At 36.1% G+C, this 14894-nt stretch overlaps 1 protein-coding gene across 1 annotated transcript in view; it reads left to right on the top strand.

The window, feature by feature from the left end:
* The window catches only part of ADAMTS20 (ADAM metallopeptidase with thrombospondin type 1 motif 20), an 89256-nt gene that overhangs the window by 62211 nt on the left and 12151 nt on the right, over positions 1-14894 (top strand). Inside the window, exon 28 of the mRNA XM_088524130.1 lies at positions 12711-12878. Within this exon, the coding sequence (XP_088380256.1) occupies positions 12711-12878 (168 nt within the window). The remainder of the gene's footprint in view (positions 1-12710; positions 12879-14894) is intronic.

Raw genomic sequence — 14894 nt, 5'->3', positions numbered from 1 at the left:
CAGGCTGTACTGGTGTCTGGTGTCTGGTATCCCACTGTTCATATATTTTGAATGGCTAATTTGCCTCAGCTACCTGCTTTCACTTGTAGGTATCATTCAGCTGAAAGTTGGTAAACATTAGGTACATGTACCAGATCTGTTGTAGCAGGAATGCTCACTGAACAGTGTCATTTTTTTTTCTGTTTTCCCCAGCAAATTAATAAGATAATCACACTTCTCATTGTTTTAGTAGATATTCCCATTAATTACAGTAGCAGTGGTCCTTGAATGAGGGCTGGTGGTGAAGTTCTTAGCAGAGGTACATGCAGACCCTTCAACGATGCTTAGATCATGTCTTAAGACCAGCACATGAGGTAGTAGAGCCTGCCTGCTAAATGGCTGCAAAAGGGAGGCAGAAATACTCACTGCTTTTTTGATACTCAGGTGGTAACCAGATGCCATGGATTCATATGAAGAGCAAATAAGGCAGGAGGAGTAACTACAATTCAGTTTTTGTGTGATAGATGAAATAGCATCTATAAAGGAAATGCTAAATGATATACCAAAAGTGACATGTCATTACTGTTGAAGGAGAACTAACTCATTAATCATCTTGTGAAGTAGGAACTGCTATTTTAAAATATATATTTTTTAATAAATGCATATAAAATATTTATTGCAACACAAAAGTATTTTCAGATACATGAAGGGTTTTTTTTGCCTCAGGTATTTAATATCTGTTTTCTGTGTTAGCATGTCTGCCTCTGGTAAGTGCTTCTCCTGGAAGTTACTGTTGGGTCTAATAGTGAGCTTTTCACTGAAAGCTGAAACCTGGAAGAAAATAATATCAGGGGGACAGGGCATGACATATGAGTATGAGTTAGCACTGTGACTCAACGATTCATGTTTGAATCCAACAAAGCAAAGTGGGTTATGACCCTGAGAGGAAGTGCTTATTTTCACAGTTTCTTTCGTAAAGCTAAACTATTCTCATTATTTTCTCTGAAGAATTTATTCTTTTTTTCTAGACTTTCTTTTTGCCACTGTTTTATTCATCTGCCTTTCCTTTTCACCTTTCTCACTGTGCCACAAAGTCCTTTACCAGGAATGCTCACAGTAAGAACTCCATGATCTTTGTGAATGGCTTTGCCACAACACGAAATACAACATAATTGTTATCTGGCACTTTGGATTATATTCTTGAAGAAAATGGGAAAATGGCATCTGCCTCCCTGTTTGTTGACCTATATTTATCCAAAATTGGAATCAAATTTGGGACCTTGTTATGAAACTTAGTTAACAATATTGCATGTACCTTGTTTTTCATGTTTGAACTCTGTGATAGAGATTTTTAGGCTTTACAATGAACTTCTATAAAGGCCACTGTTTCTATTGTCAGTACTCAGTTCCCCACAATCTCATTTTTACCAGGCATCAGCAGTTTTTACACTATGTATAGCAGCAGAGTACTGTGGTCATCTCAAAGAAGGTTGGACACATCTTTTTCCTTTTGAAAGATCACTTGATTGGAACTTATAGAATAACAAAGTCACCTAAAAGCTTTCTGAGAATGAGCATTGATATCTGACATTATACACTGACTTTGGAGTCCACTTACTTCACATCACTTATTAAATCTCTGCAATAGTATTGTTTTTTACAAGTTGTAAAATGATATATTTCTTGAAGATTGTTAATATATTTCAAAAGTTAAGAGAAGAAAAGAATGTAATTAAAAATTCAGGGAGAGTAAAAATATGTAAAGTATTTGATAAATTATTTACAGAAAAATGTTTTTGTGTAGCGAGGATAACTGAAGTAGCATCCATGAAACGTATCACTTTGGACACTGAATTAATGGTTGAATGTGGCTTTAAAAAAGGCTTGGATATGGCTAAATATCCAACAGAAATTGAAGATACAGGTAGTGTAAAACTAAGCATACAACTGTTAAAAAAAATACAGCTATTATCGCGGTTGCTCTTATGTTGTTGTAACAGCTGCTGTTGTAAAGCCACTTCAAGGATTCATTTATATCAGGTGCTTTGTGGTGTACGGGCATAGTGAAGACTCCCTGAGCTTTGTGGTGGGTGGTGAACTGAATGTAGTAACAGCCTGTTTTTCAAATGCTATATAGTTCTTATGGCATAGGAATGTACAGAATGGTGGAGTGGTTTTGGAGATTAGTACAGGAAGGCCCAAGGGGGAAGTATGAGAGAATACGAAGGGTGTTTCTCTGAACAGGCAGCACACAGACTTTGCACACGGATATCGCAAGCTGAAGGTGGATGCACGTATCTCAGTAGCGGTACGCAGAGCAGGGAGTGACCAATATATTCCTTAAAGACCAGCAGCTTCTGTTAACACAATAGAGAAAAGTAACTGATGAAAGGACATCAACAGGTGGAAGAAATGGGCAAAGTGATAGTCACAGGTACTGACATGGATATTGCAGAATGGCAATGAAAAATGTAAGGTTGCAACTGGCAGAGAAGGGCCTGGGGTAATCAGGACATAAAATGTTCTGAGTTTGGTCACATTTGGAGACTATATGGGAAAGATCTTGAAGTACTTTTTTTCCAAACTGTTCAGGACTTTAAATGTTTTGAATGTAAAGCCAGGGAAGAGAGGCCTGAGTCAAAAAGTAATGCCAGGTTTTAGGCTATGTTGGGCAGGATGGTGGTGTTCTTAGTGAAAAGCCATAGCAAGGCTTACAAAGAGCAGGCCTTCTGTTTGGCCTGTGCTGAGCTTGAGGTAATGGGAATGCTTCAGTGAGACATCAGAGGGATAAATAAAATTAAAAGACTTCCTCACAGATCTAATTAGAATTAATACATGAAAGTCTCTAATGATGGTTAACTGGAATTTCAAGAGAGTCCTTGTTCTGATTTTTCTGACAGCTGCAGAGTATATTGTTGTTCATCTGTTCTCGAAGCAGATTGTTGTTCTGCTTAAAAATTATCCCCACTAAGGCAGCTTCACAGGAGTAAGAGATTCAGGCCACATGGTGGAAGTTTTAAATATTGTCTAAAATTCCTTTGTAACATCATCAGCAGAGTTTGACTTGTGCAGACAAGGAATCAATTTCGTTTCATGTTGTGCCCTGACAATTCTTACTTTATTATTTTGGAAGCTGTTTTTGGTTTGTTTGTTTCTTTGTTTATGTGGGGTTTGTTTGTTTGTTTTGTTTTTTATATGGATGCCTTTAAGAGGATACATTAAGTCACATTCCTAGTGGATGACATATCGATCCTTTCATCTCAGTTTTACCTTCTTGCTATCTATACCAACTCTAAAATGACTCTAATCTTTCTTACTGACTCTTCATTGTTACTCTTTGTATGGATACAAATGTGCATATTTTCTCATTTATGTCCAAACACTAGACAGATTGGATGCACCATACTTGGGAAATAATTATTCAAAACTTGGTCATTTTTCTGTTGCTCTTCGGATGAAGCTTGAAAAAAAAAAAATGTATGTCAAATTCAAACGGAAAAAGGCTGCATTTCTGTGAAGTGCACTATTCTCAATGCTGTCAGTAAAACCATAACTACCTACTGTGGACAGATTAGATGACTTCAGAGGACTCACTTTTGTTTTTTCACTCTTCCCAACTGTTGCAGCTAGACCTACCTGCTAGGTTCTATTGCAGTGCACCTCGAAGTCTCACATACCCACACTAGGGTTGATCTGGAGCACACTGGCGTTGCTATCCATGAGGTGCCCTGGGAAGCCGTGGATACCAATGTCTGGAGTGAGGAAAACTGTTGCGTGCCTGGTTCTCACACTGTTACACATCCAGAGTTCACAGGCAGGCCAAAAATATGGAAGTGCTGCTTGGGGTAGCTTTAGAATGATTACAGCCTCCTTTTCTTGCTGAGCAGAGTGAAGTTAAAATATTCTGAGGTCAGATGATGCTACTCAGAGCGAATTATTATTCTCTGGTTTTCATTCCACTAAGAAGAACAGGCAAGAGCAGTTATTTTGCATGAGGGCTCTCTGTGAGCTCCTGTCTTAATAAGCACAGCTGCTGAAAATGAAATTTACAGTCGTGAAGTATGATAACTAACCATTAACTCTAATTTTCTTTTAAAAAATCTATTATGTATTCTAATTTACCAATTTGTGTATTAATTAGAAAAGATTGAGATGAATTCAAGTAGTACTGTAATTCTAAACAAATATGTTTTACATTAGAAAAATTATAAAATTGCTGCTTTTTGTAGTGTACATTCAACTGAACAGATTTGCTTTGGTTTGAAATACCATAGCGTACATGATACTTCATATCAAATAGTTTCCTTTTGTTGTGTTGCTGCAGAATACCCAGATACCTGGTACTGATAAAAGAATGTTTCCTGCTTGAAAGATCTTAGTTGAGGTATAACCCAATATTTGGATATAGATAGATGGAAGGAAAACAAGATTAGCTGCTAATCAGCAGAAGGAACATTCCTACTAATCTGCTATTGTGTGTTTTATTGATATCACAGTAAAATACTGCTAATATTGTGAGTAACTGCTGCACTTTAGACGAAGGACCAAATCCAAGTGTTGTGTCTGGTTTGTTTTTTTTTTTCCTTCTGTGTTTTTTTAACATAGATGCCTTTAAGGGCATATATTAACACACATGCTTAGATCCTCTCATCCTCTCATCTCAGTTTTACCTTCTTTTTTATCTACATCGATACTAAAATGTCTGTAGCATCTAGGCCAGTCACTAACCATACATGCAGAAGCCTTTCTTCATTCCTCTTTTGAAAGAATTTCAGGTAAATTTGTTTGAATAAAAAGGTTTTTATAGGTTCATATACATGCATATCTGTATATATGTATACATACACACACTTAAAAATATATACACATGCATACATACCTATAGATCTCCTTATATAGCATTCATGCATGTATATGTGTTTGGGCATGCATAAACACATGTTTATGTATATACCCTGACATGACTAGGGAGAGACAGGCTTCTGTTTAGCCACTGCTGAGGAGTGACAGCAGCCACCAACACGGTGACATGACAAAGAGGGACCCTTGCTTATTACTACAGTAGTTGTTTGTTGTTGGCAAACAAATCAATATGTACATATATATGCTTAAACATAGTACAGATGATGGTGATTTTTTTTAGAAAATCAAATCCTCTCGTTCTGGCATAGTCATGTCCTGTTCCTTTCTATCCCTTACATACTAATTTTGGGTAGACCATGTTATCACTAGTAAGTCTATCTAGTAATGCACAGAGTCAGCATAATTTCTTTTCAAAATCTAATAATTTTAATCCAAGTCACAGAGGAAGAAGGATAAATGTCTTCTTATATTCTAATCTTGAGGCTTCTTGTGTTTCTTTTTGGATTAATATTTCTATAAGTCACAGAAGTATTGTTCCTTAGAATAGGATTTGGTGAGAATAGTTCATTTTGGAGACAGTAAAATTTTTTCTCAACAACTTGGGTGTGAGAGTAGATGTCCGTAGAACTGTAAGCTATCTAGGCTTGGCAGAGTCAGAAATGACTTCAGGCAGCTCCAACAAATTCAAGGAGAGGTCAATCTTAGACAGTTAAAGTCTTCATTTTTATATGTGGTAGTAGTTGCAAAAGCTAAAAACTTTTTTCCATCAGCGCAGGCTGATGAAGCAGGCTGTGAAGCCTTGTAGAGCTTGAAGAGACAAATATCCATATTTTAGATCTCTTTTGTTTGGGAAAAAACAATAGTTCAGTATCATGATTATCTGTTTGGCTTAGAGATATGATTAGAGCATGTGTTCCTAGGCTGTCTATGTTGGTTTGAGATTTTAGCTTTGTTATGGAACCAAGTACCTCATGCAACACTTTGCAAATGGTCTTGAAAAGTTCAAACTTGTCTAGACTTAAAAAGAATGTCAATGGAAGTGCTATGGACAGAAACGGTTTGCAAAGTGTTTTGTCTCGTTTGTCTTGTATCTTAGTGAAGCAGGGTGAACATTCTCACCTTTCACATTACGATCACAGAAAAGGGTCTAAACAGAGATTTAATAGGGGCTATATTTTCTCATCCAATTGCATAAGTAAGCAGACAGAGGGGAATTTACAGTGGTTGCTGAGATTATTTAGGAACTCAGAGAGATTGTGATTAAATGTTAAGATACTTCTTTGACTATAAATGTGTTTAAACATTGTAGAAAGGACATGTAAGGGCGGCTAGGGTGTCCCTCTTATTGAAGAAGAGATTGACAAACCACTGTCAGGAATAGTCTGGATATAGTGGATCCAACCTTAGAGCCAAATGGTGGATGAGATGAACTCTTTGAGTTCTCCCTAGCCTAGACTCCCTCTCTTTCATCGCTACGGTTGCAAAAGCAACCAGCTTCCTTAAAAATGAGGCGATGCAGATTTAGATACTGCAGCTGCAACAAGTAGCTCGGTTTAGTTACATCAGGACATTTTCTGAACACCACAGCAGTATGGTATTACTCAGAACTTTTCAAATGAAGCTAAGCTCAATGAGTGGTAATCTCAAAAATGCTTTCAGCATAATGTCTATAGTTAGCATGGGTGTAACTTGCATGTAAAAGTTACAAATAGTATACCTTATACCTAACTTTTGGAATTCTAGCCGCTCTTTCTCAGGATTGCGGGATTCTTTGGTGTTTTGTAACCTTTCTGATTTCCTGAGCTAATGGCACAAGTCTTTGTACTAGTTTTAGAGAAGAGTTCCTGACTTGAAAACCAGGAAAACAGTAAGACCTATTTTCCAAGTCTATGTTGCTCCTTTACAGTTTTCTCTCTATAAAAAGGGAAGGACAAGTCTGTATATCATTTTAGCTGCTGCACAAGCATTACAAGGAGCCCTGGAAAATGCACATGGAAGGAGGCAGGAACAAGAAGAGATGTCTCTAATAGGACAAATCAGAAGTTGGAATAACTCTCAATTGAGCAGTGCTCAAAGGCCTATCTTGTGCTTTAGTTGTCCTAATTTGTTTCTAGAATAGCCAAAACTTTTGGGCGAACCAGAGATCAAGGTGCAGTTTATCAGACAACTCAAACAGCAAAGGTTTTGAATTCTACAGGTTTATAATGATTCTGACCCAATATACATATTTCTCATTTTTTGATCTTCCTGGCCTGTCACACAAGCACCCATCAAGAAGATAGAAAAGAAGAAAATAACTTTTAACATTTTGAATCTTAGATTTTTTTCGGTATCACAGCACTGCTTTTGGTCACAGCTACTAGTATTTTATGTCCCTTATAACTAATATGGATACAAAAAGGATCTGTTATATGGTTTCCATTTACTAGTCTTTTTTTTTTTTGCAGTTTCCTAAAATCCTTTGAGCTAGAAGCTAATCTACTCAAAATGCTGCCTTGCAAGAAAAGGTTAAGAAAATCCAGAATAAAATCCCCCAAATAATACAAAGTCTTCAACCTTTAAATGGAATAACAGTAACAAAAAGAATCAGAAAGCTTTTCTTAAACCTTTCTGTGAAACTGCCTGTGTCAGCTGTTCAGAAAGAGCCTTAATTTGGTACTGATGATGGCATGCCTGTCTGGGAGACAGTCTGCAGACAGAAAGCACCAGGAGTTCTATCAGGCTGATCCTCATTGAATTTTATTACTATGAAAAGAAAAGAACAGATGAATCCTAGTTACCAGGGTTATGGAATGACTTTGAACAATAGTAATCAGCTCCAGCTTTTCACTGTAGTTTTATGTTTTTAAAAGAACTTGACATATGGGAAGGATTACTTCACCCTATGTTGAGACAAGTGCTAGAATTTCTGTGTAAAATGCTTACAGGATGTTTTTTCAACTTTTTTTTTTCTTTTCTTTTGAGATTTAAAGGTTTTAGAGATTTTTTTTTGTACACACGCTCTCCTCAGAAAATATATGGAAAATGTACTCTCCAAAAGCCAGCAGTTATATGGAATGCTGTGCAAAAGAAGCCGTGTTATAGATGTGTTGAGTTGCAGGGACTAAATTTTTCTGGGCCTTGTGCAGGGTTATCGAGCGAAGGAAGTCCAGCAGTGACAGTTAGGTGCAGCTATACCTTTTCCAGTCAGGAGAGTGAAGCCTTAGGAGATTTCCTCCACAGCATCTTGCAGAATAGAGCGGGCACCAAGTAGAAAGACTTCCAACTAGTGTGTAATATCATCTGCTGTGCTTCACTAAAACATTAAGGCTCTTGGAAGGAACATGGGCTTGTGAATGACAAAACTGAGCCTTATAGGAAATATGCTATAGGCTAGATGCACTAAAGCTGATTCCAGAACACAGAGCGAGACCTCTGTCCTGTACAGGGGAGAAATTGATGCTTCTGAACCTAAAGCTGACAGGGGCAGAGCCACTGCCTTGGGTCAGTATTCAAATCTCTATGGCAAAGAAAACACCAAAAATGGGAATGTATCTCCAGTGCAAGATGCCTGAGTGTAAGGTGCATTTAGATGCCTCTACCACTTGGGATTCTCAATCTGGGATCATTTCTGCCAGCTTGGAGCCTCTACTTTTATATCAAAGATCCGAACAGGTGCTATGTTCAATCCTTACTTAAAACAGAAGAGGCATCCCCACTTCCTTTTGATTAGAGCTTTTGCTTCTGTATTGGAGAGATCTGGCTTCCTTTTTATGGTACACATTATCTGTGCTGGAGGACAGTCAACCTTCATCTCCTGCTTGCCAGGAGTCACCAGTGAGAAGCTGTTGGGCATTCTTGACGTGAGCATTCTTCATTTCTGCTCCTAAAGGTGGGCCACTGTGCAACAACAAACACAGCTGAGCCACCCCGCATCTATGCAAGACATTCTGGGAGTAAATAGTCCCTTGAAGAATGATTTTTTATATATTATCACAGAACAGTTATCTAAGGAATTAAGCCAGGATGTTTCCTGGTTTAGAAAAGTACTTCACCTACAGAGCAATGTGCCTTCTTGAAGTTCCCACTGATGATTCTGGACCATCTGTATCTAGGACAGATGTCTAGACTAAGAAAAAAACAACAACAAAAAAGTATTTATCTTTCTTCGGTTGTATTAAGTAATACCTATCACAGTGATTTGTAGGGTGCCTTGTTCACCTGGCAAAAGTACAGCATACTTGTACTTTTAGAGTGATTGCAATTGCTTTTTAGCCCCCTCCTGGTGGAAATAGAGAAAAACCTGTCCTCAGGGTCATATACGTGTCCTCATGATCCCCATGTACGTGTTAGGCGCCATGTGCAATGCTAAGCACTGAGCTGTTCAGTCTGTTTGTTAAAAGACTTTACCGTGTTTGTATAAATAGACTATTCAGCCACCAAATGAGCATTTTAAGGTGTCAGACTGTGCCTTAGTGAGGTGTAAACGCTTCCAGAAGAAACTGACATGTTTGCAAGACTAAAAAGCGTAACTCTAAATTTTATCTAGGTGCCATTGAAGATGCAAAGGGATATCTAGGTTTCTCTTCCTACAGGGAGGTACTTCTTAGTTTGATGGTTGAGTTATTATTATTTTTTAGACAATTGTGTTTTAAGCAAGGGTTTGCAAATAGTTCATATCTATCATGAGTATGCTTTCCTAATTTTTAAAATATCAGGTTTTTTTTCCCTTCATTGAAACAACAAACATGCATTAACCTAGTGAATTAAATTTCAGTGTTCTTCTGTTTTTAAGTCAAATAAAAACTTTTAAAAAGCTAATGAATTAAAATACATTATATTAGAAGAGCAGAATATCTGTGTAACTTGCACAGTGAAGTTTCTTTTTTAGAGTATGATGTTCAGCAGTAGGATTGGGTACAAGAAAGTAGAGGATCATATCCTTAATCCTATGAATACACAAAAGAAAAATATACCAAATTTATATGCAGAAATGCTCTGTCTGTATTTCTGGAAACTTAATGCTTTGTATATGGAAACTTACTGTATTTTGAATATATTTTCCAGCATAATCCCAAACTGTCGAAACTGCCTTTTTGATTTTTTACAGATAGCGTTAAAATAACATAGAGTAAAACATAATCTCCCTGAAAACAAAACAAAACAAAAATTTAAATGAGGATAGTCTCCTGGTATGAGTTGGTAAAATTCAGTAATTTATTAACTCTTATAGGAAAAAATAAAATTTCAATTTATTTGTCAAAAGTTATGTTGCTGGGACATTAAGTTATATTTCTCATAATTAAATGACAAGTTTTAAAATACTTTAAAACTAATGAAAAAGTACTTCTGTCAGAAAACCTTTAGGCATTTTTCATGTGCTTTCACATTTTATGTTAAGATAGCACTAGTCTTTAGGAAGCTTTGGCTGTATTTGGCTAAACAAAATTTAGTTAAGACAAGTTTAAAAGTTTAAAAGCTATTTGAAATATCTGTTCCTAATGCCTCTGTTCTTCACACACAAATCTGTCTTTTCTTTCTGAACTCTCTTCAGCTTCCCCTCCGATATGGAAAAAGTAAATATTTATTCTCTTAACTCCTGTGTAACTGTACTCAGGTTACAAAATTCAGAGAAATATCCTTATGAATAAGCTTTTCATGTAGGAAAATCTTACAAATTTATCTTACATAATATAGTAATACAGATCTTCAAAAAAGAGCAGCACAGATTATAAATGTTAAATCGACTGATATGAGAGAAGTAATTCAGTTGAATGTGGGCCACTGACTTAAACAAAAAATGAACAAAACCAGACCCAGTTCTACCTTGTGTAGAAATAAACATAAAATGTTGTATTCAGTAAGTAGGAAACTCATTGGGAAACTAAGATGCAGGGTAAATTATTTCTTTGCCTATTCTATTGACATCAGCAACTCCTCACCCTCTAAACTAATTACAATTTTTACTCAATAAAACATGTCTGCGGAGTCTATATATACAAATATTGGAATATGTAATGAATCATAAATAAAGTGTTGTCTTGATATTTAATCTTGAGGGCAACAAGAAATTAAAAAGTAGGATTACCTCTGTATTCTATGCTATGATAACCTCACCTCTAGAAGCGGAGACTTCTTGGGACAATTTCTTAAGTTGCAATTCTGTGTCTTGAATGAAGTCCCAAGAAGGACTAGAATGGATCTGGCTAATAGCCTTTAGGACTTAATTTATGCTTTGCAGATGAAAGCAATTGAGGAAGGAGGGTCATATGATATTTTCCTAACACATCATAGGAGGAAGTTAAATAAGCTTGTGCTGTACTTAACTTACATTCTACTAAAAAATAAAAAGGAAAAAATCTTCAGATTTAGGGTGTTCTTTTGTACAAATATTTTATGATTCATTTTGAAATTCTTGAAAAAGCTTTAAGGGAGGATAGAAACATTTATCAAGATCATTTTGCTATTTTAGTTTTTATGTGTGCATGTTATCTATGCCTGCTTTGATGTTTAAATCCTCTGAAATCAGAGCTGGTTTTTGAAATGGCTTTGTAATTATATGGTTTGAAGAGTTGTAGGTTTTCTGACCTACCTTATTCATAGATAAAAAGAAAGAAAGTTTAGTTGTAGGCAGTTGTTTTCTATGAAACATTTCCCTGTCTTTAAGTAGTATCTAAGCTATTGAAACATAAGTTCTAAAACTACATAAGTGGTATAAATTGAAAAGTTTTGCTGGGAGCAAAACTATTTAATGTAGAAACAATCTCATTTTCTGGAATTGCATAGCAGGTACATAAAAGACAAGTTGTGGGCAAATCAGTCCTCTTTTTGAAAATACAGTTACACTTCCGTAAGAGAAAAATTATATCTATTGTGTTGTAGGATAAATGCAACTTATTACTTTATCTCACAAAGATTTAATTTTAAACACATCGGCAATTTCAATTAAATACATAAGATTGTTTCTACGTATAAAAGTTTAAGCACACAAACAACTCCCTATAGTGTTGAGGGTGAAGCACCTGAAATTCTATTTAATGAAGTCTAGGTACTGTTATTGTAAAATATTCCTTTTTTTTCAGATTAATTTGATATAGTTGTTGGTTCTGTATTTTAAAGATTATTTTTCAGCTGTTGTTTCCAGGCAAATATTTCCTAGTTTTTATACAAGGATAGATGTATGCTGTGAACTTAATTTTCAGGAGACAGAAGACATATATATATATATATATATTTATATATATATTTATATATGTACACGAAACCTTCTGATAATAGAATGTAAAAATGAATGAATGGTCTGTCAGGCTAGCACATACTCTCAGGATTATCCAACAAAATATATTTGCCTTCCAGGACTGCACTATAACCTGGTGGCTACTTTCCACCCCTTCTCTTGCTCTGTGCCACATACAGCAAGAAATCCAATCCAAAGTTCATGGAAGGGAGATGCCTGAGAAAACAGGACTTCACAGCTTAATGCTGGACACATGCATAGGCATACATTGCTTTTTTTTTCTTTAGCACTTATACTGTTACACAAAAATAGCAATTACCAGCAACTTAGTGAAAACAGAAGGCAGCGAGGGTGTGTTGTTGTGAGATCATGATGTTCAGCTATCTCCTGCACAGCCAACTGAACTCGGTTATTCATGAGTGATTGCAAGAATGAATGAAACTGATAGATAGTTGGCAGCTGATCAGTAATATTCAGCATAAGAGAATTTATGCAGAAATTTCAGATATATGTAGTAAAAATTATGGCATAATACAAAAACTTACTCATATAATTTAGAGTCCATTCTGAGCTAGGCCACAGCTTTTTCTGGTTTTCTTATTACTTAGAGATTTTTCATAAAGTAGTGAAATACATTTCTGTCTTTTTTCAGTGCTCTGTTTCCTGTGGGAAAGGTTTGAAGTATCGTGATGTGCATTGTTTTAATAGCTTCCAAGCTCAAGTAGAGGAAGGACACTGCAGCCACTTAAAAAAACCACGGACACACAAAATCTGTAGAGCTGGAAGATGTCCTGCTTGGAAAACCAACAAGTGGAAAGAGGTATTTAAAATCTGCTATAATTATGTTTGTCTCCTCTATAAGACTAGAAGACAAGAGTACATATTTATGACTTCAATGAAAACAATTGTTAGTTTTTCAATACAAAATTCAAAATTAAATCTATAAATTAGCAAATATTTTTTATATTTTTCTTTTTAAATTAGTTTACAAAAATTCCTGAGAAAACTGAAAGTAGTTATCCATCTAAACATGTACAGAGTAGTTTATTAGGACCTTCTGCAAGGGAGGAAGATTGACTTATGTCATAAATTTAAGATAAGAGTAAATTTTAAAAGGTTATTTCTCACCTATAGTGTTAAATGTGGTAGTACCATTGCTGTTGATGTCATAGTCTGAATATTAAAGTGAAGGCATGTTTGTAGAGAGAGGGCAAGGAAAAGAGCTTGTACACAAATGCTGGCCTTGTTTCCTAGTAATACCACTTGGTCTAGTAAAGGATGTCTACCTTGTGATGAAATTCTGTGTAACCCAGCACATGGCAATGTTTAGCATTTCACTCATTCTTGCAGAATATAATTCCCCACACCTGGGAACCCAAATAGGGAAGTAAGAAAAGCAAATTCGATCCAAATCTCAGATAGATAGCACAAGTATGTGCCAGTTATTGCAAGATCACAATATCTTCTCTTCCCCATTGTGTAATGACTGCTGAGAGCAGCGGTGTGAAGTACCTACTTCCCTTCCTTTTGGCAAGTTCCCTTTACAGAAACCAACCTTTTTCTCATCAAAATCCTGAGGGCATTTCTTTTGCTGTTGGTGTGATGAGATAAATTCTGCTCCCAGTGTGCTCCTAAATATTGGAATATGACTTAGGTTGGCTACAAAGCTAGATCTTTCTGATTTTAAGTAAGTGGAAATGAGCAGTATAGAGAGATGTGAGAGAGGGCTTCACAAAGAGGACTATTAAGTGCTGCAGCTCTTACAGGCACTGTGCCACTTGCTGCAATTCCCAGGTCCACATAGGCATCCAGGCACAAGATTAGGAAGAATGTGACGGAGGTAACCAAGATGAAATATTTTATTCCCTTCTCAGATAATAAAAGGCCAATTTCCACTGAGAAAGCTCTTCAAAGGGGGATCCTATCTGGTGCCTTTTCTTTTTTACCTTCTTTTTTTTTCTAGAAAGTGCTAAAATATTTTATGGTGCAAGAACTAGCATCTAGGATTTTGTCTTTTCAACTGAATACCATAACCATTGGCCTATCATAGAATCATTATGCTTGGAAAAGACCTTCAAGATCATCGAGTCCAACCATAACTATGTTCTCTTGCTTCTCACATCAGCGAATATTCACTGCAGGAAAAGTAAAATAGCTGTATTTATTTTCACTTTCCCTTAAAGTGAGATCAATGGGTAAAATTAATTGTTTAAATTAATTGTTACAGAATTGGAAGAAAGTGTTCCCTAGAATAAAGGGCAGGCAGATTTGATGGTTTGAGGATTTTTTTCTTTTGCACTCCTGTATAAGCCTATCACTGTGAAGAGTGGATTACAATTAATAGACCTTGGTCACCTTAGAGGAAGGGAATAAAAACAATCACCAGTAGACCAGTTGGTTTACAAAAGAAATAAACCCAGTAAGGGGTAGGTTGCAGCCTAGAACATGGACTAGAAATAGGGATTGTACAAAAGTCAGGAATGTTCTTCAGAATTCATCTGCCAAACTTGCTTCTAAGTTTACAGCAAGCTTTACAACTCAAATTTGTCTGTGTTATCTTTGGCAAGTCCACTCTGTCTATGTGTTCGAGTGGAATACTCTCAGACTGAATAAATAATTGCAGCAGTAAAATCATCCACTATAAATAGTTTCATACTAGTTCTTTTTCATTTTAGATTGTAATTAAAAACATCTTCATGGCTGTCCTCAAAGATGTGGTCTGAGGAAATTTAAAGGAACTTTCTCTATTCCAGCATCTTGTCTTTTTACTTTTGTTTGCATATTCTGTGATAAGCTACACATTTGTGTAGCTCATAAAAACAAAAGCGTGTATACA

This window comes from Tinamus guttatus, unplaced genomic scaffold (genome assembly GCF_059628265.1).
Source record: "Tinamus guttatus ecotype Peru unplaced genomic scaffold, ASM5962826v1 Tinamus_guttatus_pri_ptg000206l, whole genome shotgun sequence".
NCBI classification, from domain to species: domain Eukaryota; kingdom Metazoa; phylum Chordata; class Aves; order Tinamiformes; family Tinamidae; genus Tinamus; species Tinamus guttatus.
Note: the sequence above shows the minus strand (reverse complement) of the source record. Positions and strands in the feature narration are given on the sequence as shown.